Here is a 22,175-nt window from a genome sequence, read left to right as displayed (position 1 = left end):
ACTGCTGGACCCGGACACTGCCTGCCTCCCGTTTGTCCCACAGCTTTACCAAGAGAAGCCATTGCATTGTGCTGACTGCGCAGGAGACAGCCTCCTGTGGTGCCCTGTCCCCCACACGCTGGGCAGCTGGCCCCGAGTCCACCCTGAGCTGTGAATTCTGCTGTCGGGAGTCACGTTAAGTCCTGTGGAGGGGAGTATGGAACAGCTGCTGCGCCCCACAACACATTGGGCCCCACCCCCATTCAGATAGTCAGGTGTGGCTCCAGGAGTAGGCGTCACCCAGTGGGGTCGAGTTACACCCACCTGTTCCTTTGGAATCCTACTCTGTGCCCTTTGGAGATAGAATGTTCCATGGAACCTCCCCTTGTGCGTCCCTTTCCCTTGCTCTGCCCTTGATCCCCACACAGCACTTGAGATGGGCGTGGCCTTCCAGAATGTCAACCTACTGGCAGCAGTCATCAGGAAGACTCCACCCCCTGAATCTTGACCCTATCCTCATTTGAGTGGCTTCTCCCCAGTAAAATTTGGCTCCAGGCCTGCTCTCTCTCTTTCTTGCCTGCCTTGCCTCCTTTGGGGGAGCTGGGTGAGGAAGTCATCACAGAACCAAAGAAAAAGACATTTCTCTGTCTCTGTGTGATAACGTCATGCAGCCCAGTTCACCTGGAGTGACCCTGACTGGTTTAGTCCTACGTCGCAACAAGTGGTGTCCTGTACTTGAACTTCAGTGTAAATTGTAGAAATTTAGTGAGTTTGGAATTTCTCTCCAGAAGTTAACTGCACTTAGGATTATATATATATAATATATATATAATATAATATAATATATATGGCATATATACAATATATATATATACAATATATATATATAATATATATATAATATAATATAATATATATATATATGGCATATATACAAAATGAAATTTTAATCAGCAATAAAAAAGAAAATAAAATCATGGCATCTGCAGAAAAATAGATGGCATTAGATAAGATAATGCTAAGTGAAGTTAGCCAATCCCCAAAAAACAAATGCTGAATGTTTTCTCTGATATAAGGAGGCTGACTCATACGGGGTACATAGGGGGGAGCATGAAAGGATTCGATGAATTGTAGACAAAGCAGAGGACCGGGAGCGAAAAGGAGGGGACAGAGGATTAGCAAGGATGATGGATTGTGAGGGATATCATTATACAAAGTACATTTATAAAGACATGAATTGGGTGTCAAAATTCTTTATATACAAAGAGAGATGAATAATTGTGGTATATATGTGTAATAAGAATTGTAATGCAATCTGCTGCAATTTCTTTATCCAAAATAAATAAATAAATAGATAAATAAATAATTAGAAGGGTTTTTCCAGATGTAAATCCTTTTATGTCTTTAAAGAAAACTGTAAAAATTGACAACTGCCCAATATTGCTTATCCACAGGACGTTCTACAGTATGAGTTTTTTTTTTTTAAATACAACTGAAAAAAGTAAAACATCTGAACCCTTTGTATTTCTTACTTGCATAGGATTTATTCATTTTGGCATGAAACTTTTCAAAAGAATTTTCTAGTACTCAGAATAAACTGAAAAAATTAAAAATTTCCCACATTTCTCATATTCACAGGGCATGTCTCCATGAGTATTTTCATAAAAGGGAAGGAAACTAGTTTGGAACATGAAGCTGATAGAGTGTAGCAAATCATCCCCATTTAGAGTGTTTATTTTCCAGTGAGGGAAATGGCTTTGAAGACAACAGGAAAAATGGAATGATTTGCCATATTTTTTCACATTTAAACAGTTATTCAGCCAGATGTGGTGATGTATGCCTTTAATCCCAGAGACTTGGGAGGCTTAGGCGGAAGATCACAAGTTTGAGGCCAGTCTCAGCATTTTAGAACAACCCTAAGGAACTCAGCAAGTCTCTGTCTCAAAATTAAAAATATAAAAAAGAATGAAGATGTGTCTCAGTGGTAGAGGGCCACCACACCAAATCTGCAGTACAATCCCTAGTATAATATTCAGCAGAGTGAGCAGTGTGGTTGAAGGGGACAAGAAATATTGATTCACCACATTTCACATTTAAAGAATTTTTCTCCAGTAAACTTCCAACATGTTGATGAGAAGAACAGTAATAACAGAAGTCTTTGCCAATTGTTTTCATCATTACAATTTCTTTGCAATATGATTTTGTTTATGTAAGTGAAGCTGATGGGATATATCAAAGGCTTTTCCCCATTGTTGACATTCATGGGGCTTCTATCCAATAAGAGTTCGTTCTTGTGAGCAAAGATGAGAGGACTGAGTGAAGGCTTTGCCACACTGCTTACATTGACAGGGCTTCTCTCTTTTCTTTTTATTTTATCTTTTTTAATTTTTTTAAGGAGAGAGAGGGACAGAGAGAGAGAATTTTAATATATATATATATATATATATATATTTTTAGTTCTTGGCCGGCACAACATCTTTGTTTGTGGTGCTGAGGATCGAACCCGGGCCGCACGCATGCCAGGCGAGTGCGCTAATGCTTGAGCCACACCTCCAGCCCAGATAGGGTTTCTCTTGATTGTGAGTCTCTTCATGTCTGTGAAAGAAAAAACAAGAAAAAGACTTTTCCACATTGTTGGTATTCATTAAGCTGCTCTTCTGCATGAATACTTCCATGTATATGAGGTTCACTGGATGTGTCAAGGGGTTCTCCACATTGTTGATATTCATAAGTCTTCCCTCCAGTATGCGTTTTTTCATGTCTGTGAAGATGATGGGATTGAGTGAAGGCTTTGCCACACTGCTTACATTGATAGGGCTTCTCTCCAGTATGTGTTCTTCCATGACTCTTAAGGTGACTGGATGTAGCAAAGGCTTTTCCACATTGTTGACATTCATAGGGCTTCTCTCCCCTATGAGTTCTTTCATGTCTGTGAAGCTGAGAAGATTCAGCAAAGGCTTTGCCACACTGTGTACATTCGTAGAGCTTCCCTCCAGTATGAGTTTGTTCATGTTTGTGAAGCTGAGAAGATCTAGCAAAGGCTTTTCCACACTGCTTACACTCATAGGGCTTCACTCCAGAATGTGTTTGTTCATGTATGTGAAGGTTAGAGGCAGTACTGTAGACTTTTCCACATTGTTGACATTGATAGGGCTTTTCTCCACTATGAGTCCGTTCATGTCTGCAGAGGGAAAAAGAAGTAGTGAAGACTTTTCCACATTGTTGGCATTTATTGGGATTCTTTCCAGTATGGATTTGTTCATGTATCTGAAGGTAAGACAAAGTAGTGCAGGCTTTCCCACATTGTTGACATTCAAAGGGTTTCTCTCTAGTATGTGTTCTTTCATGTCTGTGAAGTTTAGAGGAGTCAGTGAAGGCTTTGCCACACTGCTTACATCCATAGGGCTTCTCCCCAGTATGAGTCCGCTCATGTATCTGAAGGTAGGAAGAAGTACTGAAGGTTTTCCCACATTGTTGACATTCATAGGGCTTCTCCCTAGTATGAGTTTTTTCATGTCTGTGAAGTTTAGAGGACATACTAAAGGCTTTGCCACACTGCTTACATTCATAGGGCTTCTCTCCAGTATGCATGTGTTCATGTCTGTGAAGTTTAGAGGCCTTAGTGAAGGCTTTGCCACACTGCTTACATTCATAGGGCTTCTCTCCGGTATGCATTTGTTCATGTCTGTGAAGTTTAGAGGACATACTGAAGGCTTTGCCACACTGCTTACATTCATAGGGCTTCTCTCTAGTATGCATTTGTTCATGTCTGTGAAGGTTAAAAGAAGTAGTGAAGACTTTTGCACATTGTTGACATTCATAGGGTTTATTTTCCATATGAGTTTTTTTATGTGAGTGAAGGCTAGACAATAGAGCAAAAGCTTTGCCACACTGCTCACATTCATAGGGCTTCTCTCCAGTATGCATCCATTCATGTCGGTGAAGGGAAAAAGAAGTAGTGAAGACTTTTCCACATTGTTGGCATTCATTGGGCTTCTCTCCAGCATGGAATTGTTCATGTATCTGAAGGTAAGACAAAGTAGTGTAGGCTTTTCCACATTGTTGACATTGATAGGGCTTCTCTCCAGTATGTGTTCGTTCATGTCTGTGAAGGGAAGAAGAAGTAGTGAAGACTTTTCCACATTGTTGGCATTCATTTGTCTTCTCTCCAGTATGGATTTGTTCATGTATCTGAAGGTAAGACAAAGTAGTGAAGGCTTTCCCACATTGTTGACATTTATAGGGTTTCTTTTTCATATGTGTTCTTTCATGTCTGCGAAGTATAGAGGAGTTAGTGAAGGCTTTGCCACACTGCTTACATTCATAGGGCTTCTCCCCAGTATGAGTCCGCTCATGTATCTGAAGGTAGGAAGAAGTACTGAAGGTTTTCCCACATTGTTGACATTCATAGGGCTTCTCCCCAGTATGAGTTTTTTCATGTGAGTGAAGGCGATTGGACTGAGTGAAGGCTTTGCCACACTGCTCACATTCATAGGGCTTTTCTCCAGTATGCGTCCGTTCATGTCTGTGAAGGGAAGAAGAAGTAGTGAAGACTTTTCCACATTGTTGGCATTCATTGGGTTTCTCTCCAGCATGGATTTGTTCATGTATCTGAAGGTAAGATGAAGTACTGTAGGCTTTTCCACATTGTTGACATTGATAGGGCTTCTCTCCAGTATGCGCTGGTTCATGTCTGTCAAGGGATAAAGAAGTAGTGAAGACTTTTTCACATTGTTGGCCTTCATTGGTCTTCTCGCCAGTATGGATTTGTTCATGTATCTGAAGATAAGACAAAGTAGTGTAGGCTTTTCCACCTTGTTGACTTTCATAGGGTTTCTCTCTAGTATGTTTTCTCTGATGTATTCTAAATAAACTTCTGTAAGCAAAGTCTTTCCCACATACATTACATTTAAAAGGTACTTTCCCAGTGTGCGTGATCACGTGACTGTGTAGACCTGTGGGTGAAACCAAGGTTTTACCATCTTCTTTACCTTCATGGGATTTCTCTTCAGAATGAGTTCTTTCATGTATTCTAAATAAAGTGGGGGAATGAAAGGCTTTCCCACATACCTCACTTTGAAAAGCTTTACCTCCCCTATGTGTTCTTGTGTGACTTTGAACATCTTTGGGAGAAGATGAGGCTTCATCACATTGTTGACATTCATCAGGTTGCCACCCAGTATGAGAATCATCATGCCTTTGAATGTCATTCAAACAACTGATGACTTTCCCACATACTGTACTTTCATAGGGTCCATCTCCAGTTTGTGTTAACATTTGTGTATGAACACTTTTGAGAGAAACCAGAGATTTCCTGTATAGTTTCAATTCACATGGCTTCTCTTCACATTCTTCATGCTTGTAGCATTCGGGTCCATAGTGAGATGTGATCTGCCTATGAAGGAATGAAGGGCATATGAAGTCTTTGGCACACGTAATGCAATCACATGAATTTACTCTATTAAAATTTTTCTTTGCTTAAGAATTGGTATCTCAGGACCAGCACATTATTAATACTTGATTAATTCATGATATTGTATTTATGTAAGGTCCTAGGTTAAGGTTATTTCCAACATGAGGTAAAGCCTAGGATTTAAAAACTTGTTCAAATTGCCAGAAAATAAAGAGATTGAGAGGAAACAATGCTTTGCAACACAGCTTGCCTATGGTCATTATCCAAATAGTTATATTCACATATGCAATTTCATAATACTTTTTTCATGTCAAGCACTTTGAATAGAGTTAATATCATATGTATATATATGTATATATATATATATATATATATATATATATTAATTTCAGTTGACAATAGATTTATTGATTTAAATGTGGTGCTGAGAAGAGAACCCAGTGCCTCAAGCATGCAAGGCAAGCTCTCTACCACTGAGTCACAACCGCAGTCCCAGTGAAGTATATATTTCTGGTAAAAAAATCTTATAAGAATAAATACATTTAAAGTTGTGCAAATTTCTTGCATTGGTTTTAAAAATTATATGACATCCCCAGATTCCCTCAAGGATTCCTCTTGTGAGTACAATTACCTTTGATTGCTCCCAAAATTTTTGATCTGATTTTCAATGTTCTTCTCATCACATTTGATTCCTAAAATGCCAAACCAAAACATTATAAATTTCTAGGAGCGAGAAATGCTTTTCCAAATTCATAGTGCATTTCATGCCAAAATAATTCACCAACTGATTGTCTTTTCATGTTCTACATAAATAAAAAAATAAACACAAATTCTCTAATTAAGTAAAAACACAAATTATTACCTATAGATGCCAGGTTTCTGAGGACTTCCAGCATCACATCTCTGTAAAGGTTCTTCTGGGAAGCATCCAGCAAATCCCACTCCTCCTGCATGAAGTTCACAGCCACATCCTCGAAGGTCACTGACATCTAAAATATCCCACAAATGTGTAGTGGAGGACAGGAGAGATTTGACAGCATGAGAAATCTATACTCAACATGCATGATGTTCACATGATTCACTGGCCTCTTGATTAATTCCAAGATTTGGTCATTGAAATCTCCAGTGCATTTAATTCTTCACAGCCACTCCAACAACAGATTTGGGCCCCACACAAGGTAAATAGTAGAGTGTTGTACACCCTTCCTTTGGTGAGTTTACACGCAGTAAGAGGGGCACCCGGGTCACCCAGATCTTATTTGTTGATTGCATCTCTATCACCTTCTTACCAACATCCTGTGCAGTAGAGAGCTAATATTAGCACCCTTCTTATTACTTACCCTTAGAAAAGAAAGCTGACTGAGTAGGAAATTGCTGGGATCACAAAACTCAGCATTTGAGAGAACCTGCCAACCACAGTGGCTCAGTGGGACTACACACTTAATATAGACAACATGGTATTTACTGATCTCCTGTTTCCTTCTGAAAGTCACTTGTTCCATCCTTAAAGAAGTGCCTAGAATCAGCCCCAACCCATACCCTCAGAGTATGGAGTCACAAAAGAGTTTCCCTTATAGACAACAGTTAGACAATCTTCCTCTCAGGTTGTCACAATGTGTTCACTGGGGACTGAGCTCAACTTGCGTGATTACACTGAGGACAACTAGAAGTTTGGAGGTGCTTTACTCCAGAAGAAATTTACCCAATTAGTAATCAAGCACAATGATTAATAAACACAACAATATAATAATTTCTGGTGGTTAATGTCAAAGCAGAATGGGGTGTGCCAAAAGATGGCATGTGTCCCAGAAAGAACTCGATGACCCCAAGATGTCACCTTGTCCAAAGAACAGCCTTACAAAAATTATATCAGTTTGAAAAATAGTTTTCTTAACAGCAGAAAATCCTTTCCTAAACTCATGGCAACCATGAATATCCAATGATTCTCAAACTCTTCTGAATAGCAGATGTCTCACTCAGATCATGTACAGTCAAGAGACACATACCACCGTTCTACACAAGGACACTTTGATCAAGATAGGCCACATGTACAATGGTGGTCTGTCATAAAAGAGATTCCTGATTCCTGTAGCAGAGCTGGTGCAAGTAAACCTCAGGCACAAGCACTTCCAGGGTGTGATAAAGCAGCAGGTTTGCAGCCCAGAATCCTGAACTATCCCATGCTGACTGCTTGTGAAACAGGCCACTCCATGTGGGCCTCTAAGCTGGCTATGATTTCTGCACAGTGTGGAACAACCCAAAGGACCACCTACCAGAACACGATCCTGCCACTCACAAAGAACCATGCATAGGACAGAAGACGCATGACATTTGAAGCAGGACAGTAGCAACAGAGGTTAATAGGAGCCTGAGAGAAAGCCTTTAGTGGGCTGTCCTTCGTTGCATGGAAAAACTATGAGTGACAGCAGGTGTCTTGGAGAGAGATCACAATGATGGTCCAGGCAAACTGAAATCTAAGTGGCAAAGGGTACTTCATCCATCTATTCTGCAGACAAATATCATTTATTATACATTTAACTGTGAAAGACTAAAACACATTTCAAAAATTTTAAAAAATATATAATTATTCCCCCCCCCCAGAAAAAAGAAAGTCAAGGCTCTGACATCTCAAACAGGCTTCTATTAGACATTTAAGAGCTGCCACCAATTTTCTACTGTTATTTCCAGACAACAGAAGTTGAGTTAAAACTTCCTAATTCTTTCTTTTTATATTTATTTTTTTACTTGCAGTTGAACACAATAGCTTTATCCTATTTATTTATGTGGTGCTGAGGATTGAACCCAGGACCTTGCACATGCTAGGCAAGTTCTCGACCACTGAGCCTCAACCCCAACCCACCTTCTAATTCTTTATCTGGCATATTTTACCATACTATCGAAATTAAATAGATAAAGAAAAGTATTAAATAGAAAAGAAAACTATGAAAGACTCTCATGATCATGAATGCAAAATTCCTCAAACAATACTTTACTGAATCCAAAAATAAATAAAAACAATTATAAACACAGTCATGAGGAAATTATTACAGCTCTGTGAGACTGATGCCAAATTTAAAACTCAGTTAACATTTTCCAGGGACCAGCATACTACTGTGGGAAGTCAAGCCCAGTGGCCCAGATCCACTCACATCAGCCTCTGCAGGGCCCAGGAACACAGCACACATGCAAGGCTGATTAAAAAACCAATTAACATTATCCATCACAACAAAAAGCTAAATAATAAATATTGATTATATCAATAGTTAAAAAATGAAGAATAATGAAAAAACACTCAAGCTCAAAAATACACAATGTCTTCATAGAGAGACAGGATGATCCTCTATGCTACTGGAATCCACTGAAGAATCATGAAAAACTATAATGTAATATCAGTATTGTCATGTTAATAAATAGGACAATTATTATACTATTGACAGCAGGAAACTTGGCATGGAGGCCATGCCTGTGGTCCTTGCCAATCAGGGGGCCAAGGCAGGATGATCCCAGGTTTGAGTCCAGCCTGGGCAATTTAGCAAGACTCTGTTTCTAAACAAAAAGTTAAAAGTTTTGGGAATGTAGCTCAATGGTAGAGCAGCCCTGAGTCCAAAACCCAGCACCAAAATGAAAAGAAAAACAAACACACACCACTTATACAGAACCAATAGAAGAGAAATACTTATATATAAATCTAACAAAAATCTGTATGACAAAAACTGCTAACTTCTAATAAAAATATCAGAGACATGGAAAATATTTGGAGATACTTTTATGTTCACAGATGGGAAGCCTCAGTTACCATCAATTCTTACCAATTTTACTTATGGATTCAATATAATACCAATAAAAAATATTTTAAGTCATGTTTTCAGTAACAAAAGATCCAGAACAACCAACACAGTAATGAACACTCAGTTCACAGGATGAACACTACCTGAGGTTAACAACTACTAAAAACTACAATCATCAAGACACAGTGGTATTTGGCACAGGATAAAAATATTCCAGTGATCTTTGACAAAGGAGCAAAAGAAAATCAATGGAAAATGTACTCTCTTGGACAAGGTTGCCAAAGCACTGGACATGAATTAACATGTAGAGAAAGAAAACATTCTCGTTTCACAAATGTCACAGCGCTCCCAGTGGAGCCTCAGTCTCAAAGTGGGATACACAGCAGGGGCTGCAGCTCTAGCAAAGCACTTGTCTGGCACTTAGGAGGCCTAGGGTTCACTTGTTGGCACCAAAAAATTGCCCATACATTGTAGTACCTAATGCAAAACTCCAAACTTCACTAAAATAACAAAGAAGTACTTACAGAGAAATCTGGGCTGGCATGACAGCTTCATATGCAACACCAAACACATGAACTGTGAGTGAAAAACTTGTAAATAGAACTTGATCCAAATGAAGTTTGCATTTTTCAAAACCTGTACTTGAGAGAATGAGAAGACATGCTGGAGAACTGGACAAAATGTTGTCACAACACATAGTGACACTGGGTTGGTATTCAACATACATGAAGAATACTCAGTAAAAAAATAAGCAACCAACTTGGAAGTGGGAAAAATATTTGGAAAGACACTCATCAATAAATAGGCACAGTTAACACATGTGTGAGAAGATGTTCACCTGCATATAATTAGGAAACTTCAAAATGAACAATGAGGTGCCAACAGATACTCAACTGGAATGGTGAAATGCCAAACACCAAAAGCTCCAAAAGACAGTGAAAACATGAATCAGCAAGAACCCTTCCCTTGCTCATGTGAATGGAGAGAAGAACACTCTCTCTGGAAGACAGTCACGCTCTTACAAAATAAACATGGTGCACTCTACAATTAATTCACCACACTCCCAGGTGTCTATTCAAATGAGGTGAAAATTATGCACAGAAAATTCTCAGCACTGACTACAGCAGCCATATCCAGAACTGCCCAAAACTAGAAGCAAGAAAGATGCACCTTTCAATGCTGAATGGACAAGCTGCAGTTTAACCACACCAAAGAACATCACCCAGAAAGTGAGCTCTGCAGCCTGCAAAGATACAGCACCCTTAAAGGCAGACTAAGTGAGAGAAGCCAGTCTGAAAGGCCAAGTGCAGTAGGATTTCAATTCAAGAACATTCCAGAAGAGACAACATTATAGATGCACTGAAACTCTTCTGTATGACATTATTATGTAGAGTATGTGATACACAATATCACACCACATAGAGGAGGAACCCAAAGGTAAAGGATGGATTTCACCTGATGATAAAGTGTTGCTTCATCCACTCTCTTAATAAAATGTAGGACACTGATTGAGTAGCTAACAAGCATCCAACATCAATGCAAAATATTGAGAACAGTGTAGAGAAGGGTGCTTGATACTATATGTAATGGCACATTTGAATTGTCAACAGCATTGGATTAAGAGATACCTGTGATTAAGAGGCCTCTGGGTGTGTCCATGAGGGTGTGTCTACAAGTGACTGGCATGTGGAACAGTGAACCAAACTAGAGAACCTCCTTAGGTATAGGCAGCACCATCCAATGGACGGTGTCTTAGGTGGAACAAAAGTTGGAAGAAGAAGGAAGTAGCAGCAGAAAAAGGCCTTTCTTCTCCAATGGCTGCTGCAGTGGCCTGAGGATATCAGACTCTGCCTTCTTCACTCTCCCAAAGTGGACTCTGCCTGTGATTCTCCAGGGAGTTTCCAGAACCTTTGGTCTGGACTAGGGCAGCACCACTGCTCCCTCTTGTTCTGAGGCTTCAGCCTCTTGGACTCTGCAGCTACTACTTCTCAAGCTCTCCAGCTGCAAATGGTCACTGTGGACATCCAGCTTCAGGTCAAGTAGGCCAATCTATAAGTCCCCTTTTATAATCACACTTCGTGTTAATGCTGTTCCTCTAGAAAACATTGACTAACAAACTATAAGTCTAAAATTGCTCTGAAAAACAAAATTGATTTAATAAAAAAGTGAATAAACTATCATGCCATAAACTTTAACAAATATAAACATAAGAAACAATATTACATAATGAATACCTTTCCCAAATAATAATGCAAAAAATAAAGCAAAGAAGAAAAGTCATAGTTACAAACTTGAAATCTATGGACAAAAGCAAGGAAACTGATTTTCAATACTATTTCCATCTGGAAAGAAACTATGATAAATCTTTTCTTTTTTAATATATATTTATTCTTTAGTTCTAGGTGGGCACAACTCCTTTATTTAATATTTATGTGGAGCTGAGGATCAAACTTAAGGCCTCACGCATGCTAGGTGAGCACTTTTTCTCTGAGCCACAATCCCATCCCCTGGATGATAAATCTTTAAAAGGTATTCCAACTGCTGGTGTGGTGGTGTCACCTGTAATTTCAGCCACTAGGGAGGTCAAGGCATGGAACTGGCAAGTTAGAGGCTCTCTCCACAATTTAGCAAGACATCCAGAAATTTTGTGAAATTTTGTTTTCAACAATAAATGGGGGGAATGGGATTGTAGCTGAGTGGCACAGCTACAGCATGAGGCACTGGGTATGATCCTTAGCACCACAGATAAATTAACAAAAATAAGGTATTCTGCCCCTCTACAACTATACAAAATAAAAATAAAAATAAATAGGTACGTAATAAATAGGAAGGGCTGAGGACATGCTCAGTGGTCAAGTGCCTCTAGGTTTATTCCCCAGTAAAACACCTGCCCACCTCCAAAATGCTTCTCACACATTGAAATTCATTTTTTTTTTTTTTTGAGGACAACATAAGCTGAGCAAGTCCCTGGCTTCAATTCCAGCACACTATACATCAGTAAATAAGTAAACCCCAGTCTACAATATTAATTTTCTTGGGGTGGAGAGTAGCTCAGTAGTAAGAACTTGATGGCCCTCAGTTCAATCCTCAACAGTCCATGTACACACACAAGCACACACACAGACACACACACACAAAAAAACTGAAAATATATGTAATGAGTGATAAAGAAGATTATAATACAAAAGATACACAATGAGAGGAAACAAAAATCAATGAAAAGCAACACACTTTCTTACAAAGGAGACTGAACTTTCCCATGATCTACACTCTTTGAAAAAAAGAAAAAGCATTTCAGTAAATTATGTGAAAATCAGGGCATGGATTATTGTGGTTTTGGGGGTGAACTTAGAAAAACTACATCTAAAATGAAAATAGTACACTGTATCTAAGACCAGTGAAATTATGGTACAGGACAGAGAAAGTAGAGAGAGCATTTCTGTTACTCCCAAGTTTCATAAGCTAAAAGGCCGGCTCCCAAATGGGTAGCCCTAGGAGGAGGTAATTAGGAGGGAACAGCAATCAGTTGACATGGTGGGAGTGCTTGTGAGAAGATCAGCACTCTCACTGAGACATATCTCTCCTTTTCAGAAAACAGGTGTCATTATTTCACTAATAAAGTATTCAGTGATTTTTAAATGATCACAGTTGGGTATTTTAGGTATTGCCAAAATTGTCATTAAAACTTCCAATGAAGATGGGTGTGATGGTGCACACCTGTAACCCCAGTGGTTCAGGGGTCAGAGGCCCAAGGTGATGTAGCAAGACCCTGACTCAAAAGGAAGAATCTAAAAGGGGCCAGGATTGTGGCTCAGTGGCTAAGCACCTCAGGGTTCCATTCCTGATACCAAAAACCACACAGCTAACATGAACCTGCCAAGTCCAGACAACAATAGTAACAACAAACTGTCCTTCCTGTCAAATTCATCAGCTTGTCAATGACTGTAACTAATTTACATAAAATCAAATCCATAAATTTATCCACTATAATTTTTGTAGAAATGGATTCATTTCCTGCAGCAATAATGGTAGACAGAGTTTCTCTGTATCTTAAGTGGCATTCTGGAATCTAGGACATGGATTTCAATTGGAAATCATTGAAAAGACAAATCAAATCTCAACAATTTTGTATGCAAACTCAGGGGTAGCAAAAGATAAAAGAGATGTGTTTTTTTTTTGTTGTTGTTGTTGTTTGTTTGTTTTTCTGTTCTGTTCTTTTTCTTTGGTTTGGGATCAGAGATTAAACCCAGAGGAACTTTACTGATGAGTCACATCCCCAGACATAAGGCCTGGCTAAGTCGCTAATGGAGTCCTCAAGTTTGCAATCCTACTGCCTCAGCTTCTGGAACAGCAAGGATCACAGGTGTGCACCACTGTACCTGGCTGTAATTGTTTTCACAATGGAAATGTACCTAGACTTTTTAAAATCCACTTCTTTCTTACCTGTTTAATAATAGTCCATCTCATTTGGCTCTGAAAAAATAGACCTGGGCCTCAAAATGTGAGCAGATCATTTCAAAGTGATACACAGAAAGCTTTGGTGCTGAGGGAGCACACATGTGTCAGGCTCAAGGGGCAGGGAAGGTCCCTGAATTCTGGGATGAGACCTCTTTTGGTCTTGCTTCCTGAAAGCCTCTAGGATCACCCTCCCAGGAACCTAGACCATGACTCCAGTCTACGAGGCTTCTCAGGTTTGCAAAGCTCTGCACTGGGGTGGGTGTTGCTTATGCTCTGGGAGAGGTTTCGATACTTCACACTGTGAAACTACAAGGGCAGGAATCACTGGTGACCTGGACCCTCAGCACCAGCATCCATAGGCTGACTGGCCACCTCTCTCCATGGAATGGGAATAAAGCTTGAAAAAAACAAGGTCCCAAGGAAGTAGCTGTCTAGATGAGGCCTGTTACAGGAGATTCCTCAGCCCAGAGCCCCCAGCAGCTTCCCTGAGAGGCTGCACCCCACACCTCAGGCTGTCCTCTAGGAGGAAATGACCCAGGGCCTGAAGTTCTGTTCACCCTGCAGGGACCAGGGCAGCTGTGGACACCTTGTGGCAGCTCCAGGAGAGGACAGTGGCTGAGGTCATGGGACCCTGTGAGGCGTCCAAAGGGAACCTCTGCCCAAGAAATCTGACATGGTGTCTACACCTAAGGAAGATAAAAGGAGAAGCACAAGATTTTTACAGCTGTGAACTCACGTTCTCTATACAGTTGCATCTCCATCAAAGAACCTTCAGAGTACTTGACTTGGCTAACCAGACCACCATGAGGGTGGAAAGGCAGGGTTCTGTATGGAGAGCAAAAATTATCTTGGGCTATCTTAAGCCCTTTAATAGCCAATTATCTTAATTTCTGTATCAGACCACAATTCTCAAAACTATCAAATTTCTCAAAATATATCCCTACCCTTACCAGACATCTAGTCCCCACCATCTACCAAAATAAGAATGTAATAACAACAGTCAGAAGAAATTTCTTTTTTCTTCCTTCCTTTCTTTCTTCTGTAGCCCACCAATCTACTGATCCTACCAATGCAATTGGTTAATGTAGTGATACACAGTTTCTTTCATAAAAGTTCATGTAGGCCAACCACAGTGCCACACAACTGTAATCCCAGTAGCATTAGAGGATAAGGTAGGAGGATTGCTAAATTCAAAGTCAGCCTCAGCAATTTAGTGAGGCCAGAAAGAAATGGATGAGATCATGTCTCAAAATACCATCTAAAAAGGACTGATTGTGGCTCAGTGATTAAGTGCCCCTGGGTTTAATCCTTGTCTTTCAGGGTGGGACACATACATCATTTAGGGTCACTTGAATCCATGTTCCCGAGTATGTTCATTAATACTTAAATCAAAATGAACTATTTTCCATAGCTGGGATTTCCAATGCCTTTAATGTCAACAGCTTGAGAATCTGAAGCAGGAGGGTCAGGACTTACAGGCCAGGCTGGACAACATAGCCAGACCCCATCTGAAAATCAAATTTAAAGAGTTGGGGATGAAGAACAGAAGAATGAATCAAACACTATTATCCTATGTGCATATATGACTACAGGACTGGTATGAATCCACATCAAGTACAACCAGAAAGAGAAGCAGTTACACTCTATTTATGTGTGCTGTGTCAAAATGCACTATAATGTCATGTATAACTAATAAAAACATAACATAACCCAAGATTCAATATCCCTAGGTTCTATAAACAAATGCCTTTTTCCTTTTAAAGTAATTATTTTGACCAAACACAGGGAACAGTTATGTGATTATTCTATCAACTCAAGTATAATAATCACAAATAGAAAACAAATGCTTTCAAAAGTGTTCTTCTTGCCAGGGACAGTGGCACAGGCCTTGTTAGAATGGCTTTATTCCTGAGCCTAAGCAACTCCATTTTAAAAGACCTGCAGTTTCACCAGGCACATCCACAGATCCCTCCAGTAAGGCCTCAAACAAGTTCCTTCTCCTCACCCTGATAAACAGAGTGAAGCCTCTGCCAGGCTGTCCTTGCCTGATAAGAGGGAAAGACAAGAAGATCAGGGTGCAGATGTCCCCAGGGAAAATGATGTCACTGAGAAATGGGGTGGTAGCTGATAAGGATTGAAAACATGATCAAAAGCCCCCAAATTTAGTATAAATGATAGAGCTGATGAACAGGAATTCAGCCAACAGAAACAAGGATGCACTCCAGCTGAAGAGCCTGATGAGAATCTGATATCCCATCACTTGGCATCTTTCCTGAGTCTCTGCATGATCCTCACTGCTCTCAAACTCTACTGCCTCATCTGGACCTTGGTGAGAGCTGCAACTTCTCTCCACAACCTCCTCCTCAACTGGTCCTCTGCTCCACACCAGGAAAACAAAGCCTGCCTTGGTTACACACCTGGTCACTGAGGTCTTAGTGAGTGTGCATCTGCTGGACTCAAAGCCTCAGACATAAGACATTTGAAATTAGCATGCAGAGGGAATGTCTGTCATTAGCTTATCATGATTAAGTGTGTTTTCCAGTGCTTAGAATGAATCTAGAATTGTTTGCTGTGAATTAATTAACCTAGAATTGTTTGCTGTGAATTGATTATGTCTATGGCAATACCTAGCATTAAGGATTGCTGTTTTCTTGATTAAGAACCTATACAGTTAAACTGTATTGAGTAATTTGAGTGAATAGAGCATTGAAAGGGGCAGAAGTGTGTGGACATTCTTTATTTCTCCCCTTGACTGCATAAGTCACAGTTTTGCCCCCTCCAGACAGCCCTGTAATCCCAGGAACTTTGGAGGCTAAAGCAGAAGTGAAGCCAGGTTTACAGATAGGTAGTTAGGCAAATTGGGTCTAATATTGTGTAAGATAAATAAAACATTATACACCATGGAGTTCCTGAAACCACAGCAGCACTTAGGGAAATTGAAATGTTAATGTCCAAGGCCCAGAACCCATTCTAAGGAACTGTTAATGGAACAGCTCCCAGCAAACAGGGGAGTGCTAATTCAAAAGTCACCCCGAACCCTTCCTGCCCACAACTCCTCTAGCCCACTTATCTGCACCTCTAGGACCTTCCCACCTGCATTCTATCACTGCAACATAATGAGAAACAAAGTGTGGGAAAGCGGAAAGAAGACTTTAGCTATAGAGGAGGGAAGTCCTCCCCCTTACAGGGATTCCACCTCCTGGGTCCCCTTCTTCCTGCGGGGAGAAGTCTTTTCTGCTGTCCTTTAATAAACCTTCTACTTTCCCCTCCACACTTGCCTCAGCGTGCTTCTCTGGTGTTCTACTTCAGCATTCGGGGAAGCAAGGACTCGTCACCGGTAAACAGCCGGAACAGCAGGATCACAGGTTGGAGCCCAGCGTCCACACCAAGTGGGTGCAGGTCTCAGAATTCAGTAAAAGTGGAGGCTGGGGATGTGGCTGAGAAAGCTCCCCAGGTTTGGGTCCCCAGTTAAAAGAAAAGAACTATTCTGTCCAATATTTCACTAGATGAAAAGTGACAATTAGCGGGCGGTGTCCATTTGGACCGAGTGGGAAGAACCAACGTCTGGCCGAGCTGTGAGGTGGAGGGAAGGTAGGTTTAGAAGGCAGGAGGCGCCTGCAATTTGGGGGACCTACAGCAGCCTCCGGAGGAGCTCCCCTGGGAGGAGGAAGGTGCATTTGTGGCCCTGCTTCCTCCACGTTGGGAAGAGTGGGTCGGGCCACCAGTAGGGAGCAAAGGGGACACCAGGGACCTGAGCCGCCCTTCCAAACCCAGGGAACCAGGGGACAGGGCCCAGGGCCATCCGCCAGAGGGGACTCTGCCACGCTCAGCAGCTCACCTCAAAAACCGCAAAACCCAGCTCACCCCACGAGACCAAGGGACAGGGCCACGACTCCGCTGCGCTCCCCAGGTCACCCGGGCACCAGGCACCAGGCCCCAAGGCAGGTGGTGACGTGTCCCTTCAGTCCTGGTCGCAAACTCACCATTTTTGTCTTCTGTGGTGACCCAGCGTCCTCTCAAGGAACCTCCAGGCACCCGAGATGGGGGTGGGTACACAGGCAGCGCAGAGTCACCGGTGTCCCTGGAGCAGAGAACTCTTGGCTTGACGGATAAGAAGAGGAGTCGCTGAGGAAGAAAAGCCGGACATTGCGGAAGCCCGCCCTTCCCCTCCCTCTGCGCACTGATTGGGCAGTTCCCCCAGCATCCGGGATGGACGGCCTCCAGGCCCGCCTCTGCATCGTGACTGACAGCCAGCGTCATCCAATCACTGGCTGAAATTGGGTAGAGTGACAGATTCTTGGCCAAAGCCGTTTTCAGGCGGAGCTTCCCCGCTGTGCTGGGAACTAATCCAGGTGGGAAGCCTTGGCTTAGCCTTTGGTACAGAGGTGACACCTGGCGCTGAGCTAGGCTTCAGCCATAGAGTGCTTTCCGAGCATGGCGAGGCCCTGGGTTTAACCTCAACACAAAAAACAAAGCACAGCTTCTCAGGGAGGCTGGGGCTGGAGGAGCCAAAGATCAGGTCAGCGTCTGCAAACAGTGGGACCCTCTCTTTTTATTGTTTTAAGTTGTAGATAATACAATCTTTATTTCTTTCTTTTTATGTGGTGCTAAGGATCGAACCCAGTGCCTCATGTGTGTGAGGCAGGCATTCTACCCCTGAGGTACAACCTTAGCCCCGAGACACCCTCTCCAAATAAAATGAAAAGGGTGGAGATGTAGCTCAGTGGTCCAGGTCAAACCCCACTGGGTTTATTTTATATATATATATATATATTTCATATATATATATATGAAAAAACTATATATATAAAATGGGACCTCAGGGAAATTCAAAAGACACTGTCTCCAATTTTTTTTTTTAAAAGAGAGTGAGAGAGAGAGAGAATTTTAATATTTATTTTTTAGTTCTCGGCGGACACAACATCTTTGTTGGTATGTGGTGCTGAGGATCGAACCCGGGCCGCACGCATGCCAGGCGAGCGCGCTACCGCTTGAGCCACATCCCCAGCCCCTGTCTCCAAATTTTTCAAACACTCTTTAAAGCTATCATATATATCACACATATATATGATATCTACTAATGAAAACAATTTTAAAATTATTTTAGTAATTCTCATTACCTCCTGGCCTCTGATCTTTGAGGAGGCAGCCTGAGCTATAACAGGAAACTTTTGCTGTTGGGGCTGTGGCTCAGTATTCCATCCCCAGCAGAGAAAGGAGTGGGGTGGGGGGAGGCAGGCAACCCTCTAAAACAGCAATGTGCAGCGGAAATAAAATAAGTGCCTTGTGCTCAATGTAGATAGTCCACATTCTAGTGTTATCAATTCTTATGTACAAACCTGACTCTGCTGATCCCAGCTGTTTGCCCTAAAATCAAAAAGAAAAGGTGTTGATTGAAAGCAGGAAAGGAACTTTGACCAGTGCAGCTACACCAGGGAGACAAGGAAACCCTGCCTTACCCTGTGTTGAGGTGCTGACAAGGGCTTTGAGACTTTCTAGAAAGGGAAATCATTGTCATGAATGTATAGGGGAAATTGTATGTAGGAGTTAGTATTTATTGTAAAAGAATAATATCGTATTATTACTGCAATAGGTGATATGCAAATAATATCATAATATGTAGAATTGTATTAGGTTAGGCTTCAGGCATCTGTAGTCTCATAACATGTCTGTGAGCTCAAGCTCATTTGCCTCCTTGAAACATGTCATTCTATTGCACAGACTGACCTCATTATTTTCTCTCAGTATAAAGTCCCCCTTTGTGAACTCTTTCCATGTCAAGGTTGAGATGCACCAACATTTTCAAGAAAAGCCACAAGCCCATCTGCATCCTGCCTAGGCAGCAATGTACCCCCAGAAGCTGACCCAGGGCTCTCAGCTTCCTGGGTTTCAACTGATAGTTAAACCAGAAAGAAATACTAACCCTGCTCAGCTCTGCCAGAAAGCTCGCTTATAAAACATAAAAATTGGCCACTTGGGGCCAATACAGCCTGTCATATTAACCTCAATAATGGAAGAAAAAAGATTAGGGATGTAGCTCAGTGGTTAAGCACCCCAGGTCGGATCGCTAGTACCAATACATCTGCAGAATTGAAAGCTTGACACCTAAGAACATGGAGCCTCTGTGAGGACATGGGCGACAAAGTCAAAAGAGTCAAGGGTGTGCCTGGGTCTGAAGAAGGTGACCCAGCCCAGAGGATGCTGAAGAACTCAGAGGTTACAAGGGGGGCTGGAGACAAGGGACACAGCTGGCCCAATGTGCTGGCTTTGTGTTCCACAAGGCATGGGTGATGGGAAGGAAGCAGGGCTCCTAGCGATGGCCAGCTGACATGTCTTTCTTTATCCCAAGATCCCATGGGCTGGAGATGGCTTTGGCCATCAGGCAGAGGTGGATTTGGCTTCAGGTGGTGGCCTGATTTCATCAATGAAAAGTCAGGGTCTGTGGTCTGAAGGCCCCAGGCTGGGTGTTTGGTTACAGCAGCCCAGGAAGACTAATACAGTGACCAGCAGCCCTCTGACCAGTGCAATGACCTGAGTGTGTCTGGAGCTGCCACATTGGAACTGAGGGTCCCTTAGCTCTGAGTGATGAGCATGTGGAGATGTGGGAAGCCAGCCATGGGCTGGGTGTGAACTATGAGCCTGCTGGTCTCTGCCCACCACCTCGTGGAACCAGGGCTCCGAGTCAGGAATGAGGATGCGGGTCTCCCAAGTGTCTCTGCAGAGGTCAAGGATCAAAAGCGGGTCAAGCTGAACCACTTGTCCCCAAGGCATGGCAGACCCCTCCCCCTTGGCAGGCTCAGGTGCCCTCTGGCTGGAAGAGCAGAGTCAGGAAGTGCCTGTTCCACAGAGTTGCTCCTGTGGAGGGACAAGGATCACAGAGAGATGACTGAGGACAACAGCAGGACTCAGCCAGGTGTCCTCAGGAGGTGAACAGTACCAGGGACGGTGGCCCGTGCGTGGGTGGGCATAAGCTGTTCTGTCCTCTCCAGAGCAGAGAGAAGGCGGCCTCCAATTAGATCCCCCCAGACCCATTCACTACAATGAGACCTGAGAGTGTGACATCCAGAGAGCAGCTACTGCCTGAGGATCTACACCTCAGACAGGAAAAGCCACCCATCAGGATGGACCCCAGCCATGACTGATGTCTGTCTGCTCAGCCTGCTCTGCCCTGGCACCCTCCAGCCACAGGCGCAGCCCACCAGCTCCCAGCCCTGCCCGGCTGCTGGTCGACCTGAGTCCCCTCAGCTCTCACCTTCCTCCTTCACTATTCTCTTTTCGGAGAAACACAGCTTATTTTGAAAAGAATCTTAGAGATTAAAATTCCTCTTTCATCTCACTCCATGGATAATGGCAGCTTCTAGGAACACAAACAACAATGAGTGTGGCGCGGGGGAGGGTGTTAGACCAGGACGCAAGGAAAGACCACTGGCTCCAATTAAAATCAAATTAAAGCAAGGTTATTATTTTGACCAGCCGGGCTGCCTCTCCCACCCAAAACTGACCCCGAGACCTGTCTGCACAGCAAGGCCCCCTCCTCCCCCACCCATCTCCCTTCCCTCCTGTCATCATCCCCACCATCCTGACACCCCCTGGTTCCATTCTGTACTCCAGAGGCTCCGCAGTCCTCAAAACCTGGTCCTTTTCTGGGTCTGTACTTGAGAAAGATGCCCCTGCACATGCAAGGGACTGAGTAGCTTTTCTCCCTGAATCTCTCTTACTGCCAATTTAATCCCCAGCCAGCCTACAGGCCCTTAATGGGGACAGTTTCCTTGCCAACAGCCACAGAGACCTCTCTTTTACATCTCTGCAGTCACATTGTGCTCTCTGGGCTGTCCTCCTGTGCAGAGGCTTCTTCCAGTTTCCTGAGTTTACAATCCTGTCCTTGATGCAGTGGGGGTGGGGGTGTGTGTGCGTGTTTTCAACACTTCGCGTGAGCAGAGTACCCCCTGCTGGCAGTCCTGCGTTATGACCGCTGTTTTACAAGCCTCCTCCATGGTGTTCAATCTTCAGTCCCCACGTGCTTGTATGTCTGGTGCACTGCTCCATGTCTGGGTCCGTGCATTTGCTTCTGTATATTGCTTCCAAGGAAACCGGGCCTTTGTGTTTGTTTGGCCTCTGTCTCATCCAGCAACGAGGCCCACGGAACAGGGTCGAGGACAGTGTGGCTAGAGAGTCACGAATCAAGACACCAGACACCAAGCAGGAAGCAGGTCTGATTTTATTGCGCAGTTACCATGTGTATACACTCGGGCAGCAGCTAAGCCCATTACACGCAGCCACCAATACAATTTCTGAACACCTCTAGGAGACCAAAGTAGGCCCCCCAATATTCCCTCTGGCCTACTGATGATTCCAAGGTTGCTCTATTGAGCTACTGTGGGCACAGGAGTGACTCTGAAGAGCCACAACCAATCAAGTAGCAGGCCATGGAGCAAGTGCAGGGTCTGCAACAGGTGGCCTCACGCCCAGGGAGGGGCCTACAGGGTGAGCAACCTGCTGCTCACACCCCTAGCTGGAGGGGAGTGGCCTGCCTCTCA

The 22,175-nt window shown here is 42.8% G+C and overlaps 1 protein-coding gene across 3 annotated transcripts; it reads right to left on the bottom strand.

Annotated features, from left to right (window-relative positions):
- Positions 1 to 2,450: 2,450 nt before the first annotated feature.
- LOC144250771 (uncharacterized) lies at positions 2,451 to 17,774 on the bottom strand. Of its 3 annotated transcripts, none has more exons than XM_077793836.1 (5): positions 17,622 to 17,774; positions 16,917 to 17,211; positions 6,255 to 6,381; positions 6,024 to 6,084; positions 2,451 to 5,374 (listed from the first exon to the last, which is right to left on the bottom strand). In XM_077793836.1, exons 3-5 carry the CDS (start codon positions 6,379 to 6,381, stop codon positions 2,569 to 2,571), a joined length of 2,994 nt encoding a protein of 997 aa, XP_077649962.1. In that variant the 5' UTR covers positions 16,917 to 17,211; positions 17,622 to 17,774; the 3' UTR covers positions 2,451 to 2,568. The 3 variants fall into 3 exon arrangements, with proteins under 3 accessions (XP_077649962.1, XP_077649963.1, XP_077649961.1); XM_077793837.1 differs by having other exon boundaries at positions 16,917 to 17,075; XM_077793835.1 differs by lacking the exon at positions 16,917 to 17,211.
- Between the last annotated feature and the right edge of the window lie 4,401 nt (positions 17,775 to 22,175).

Source organism: Urocitellus parryii, chromosome X, assembly GCF_045843805.1.
Source record: "Urocitellus parryii isolate mUroPar1 chromosome X, mUroPar1.hap1, whole genome shotgun sequence".
Lineage (NCBI taxonomy): Eukaryota > Metazoa > Chordata > Mammalia > Rodentia > Sciuridae > Urocitellus > Urocitellus parryii.
The sequence above is the reverse complement of the archived record's forward strand: the minus strand, read 5'-3'. Positions and strand labels throughout refer to the sequence as shown.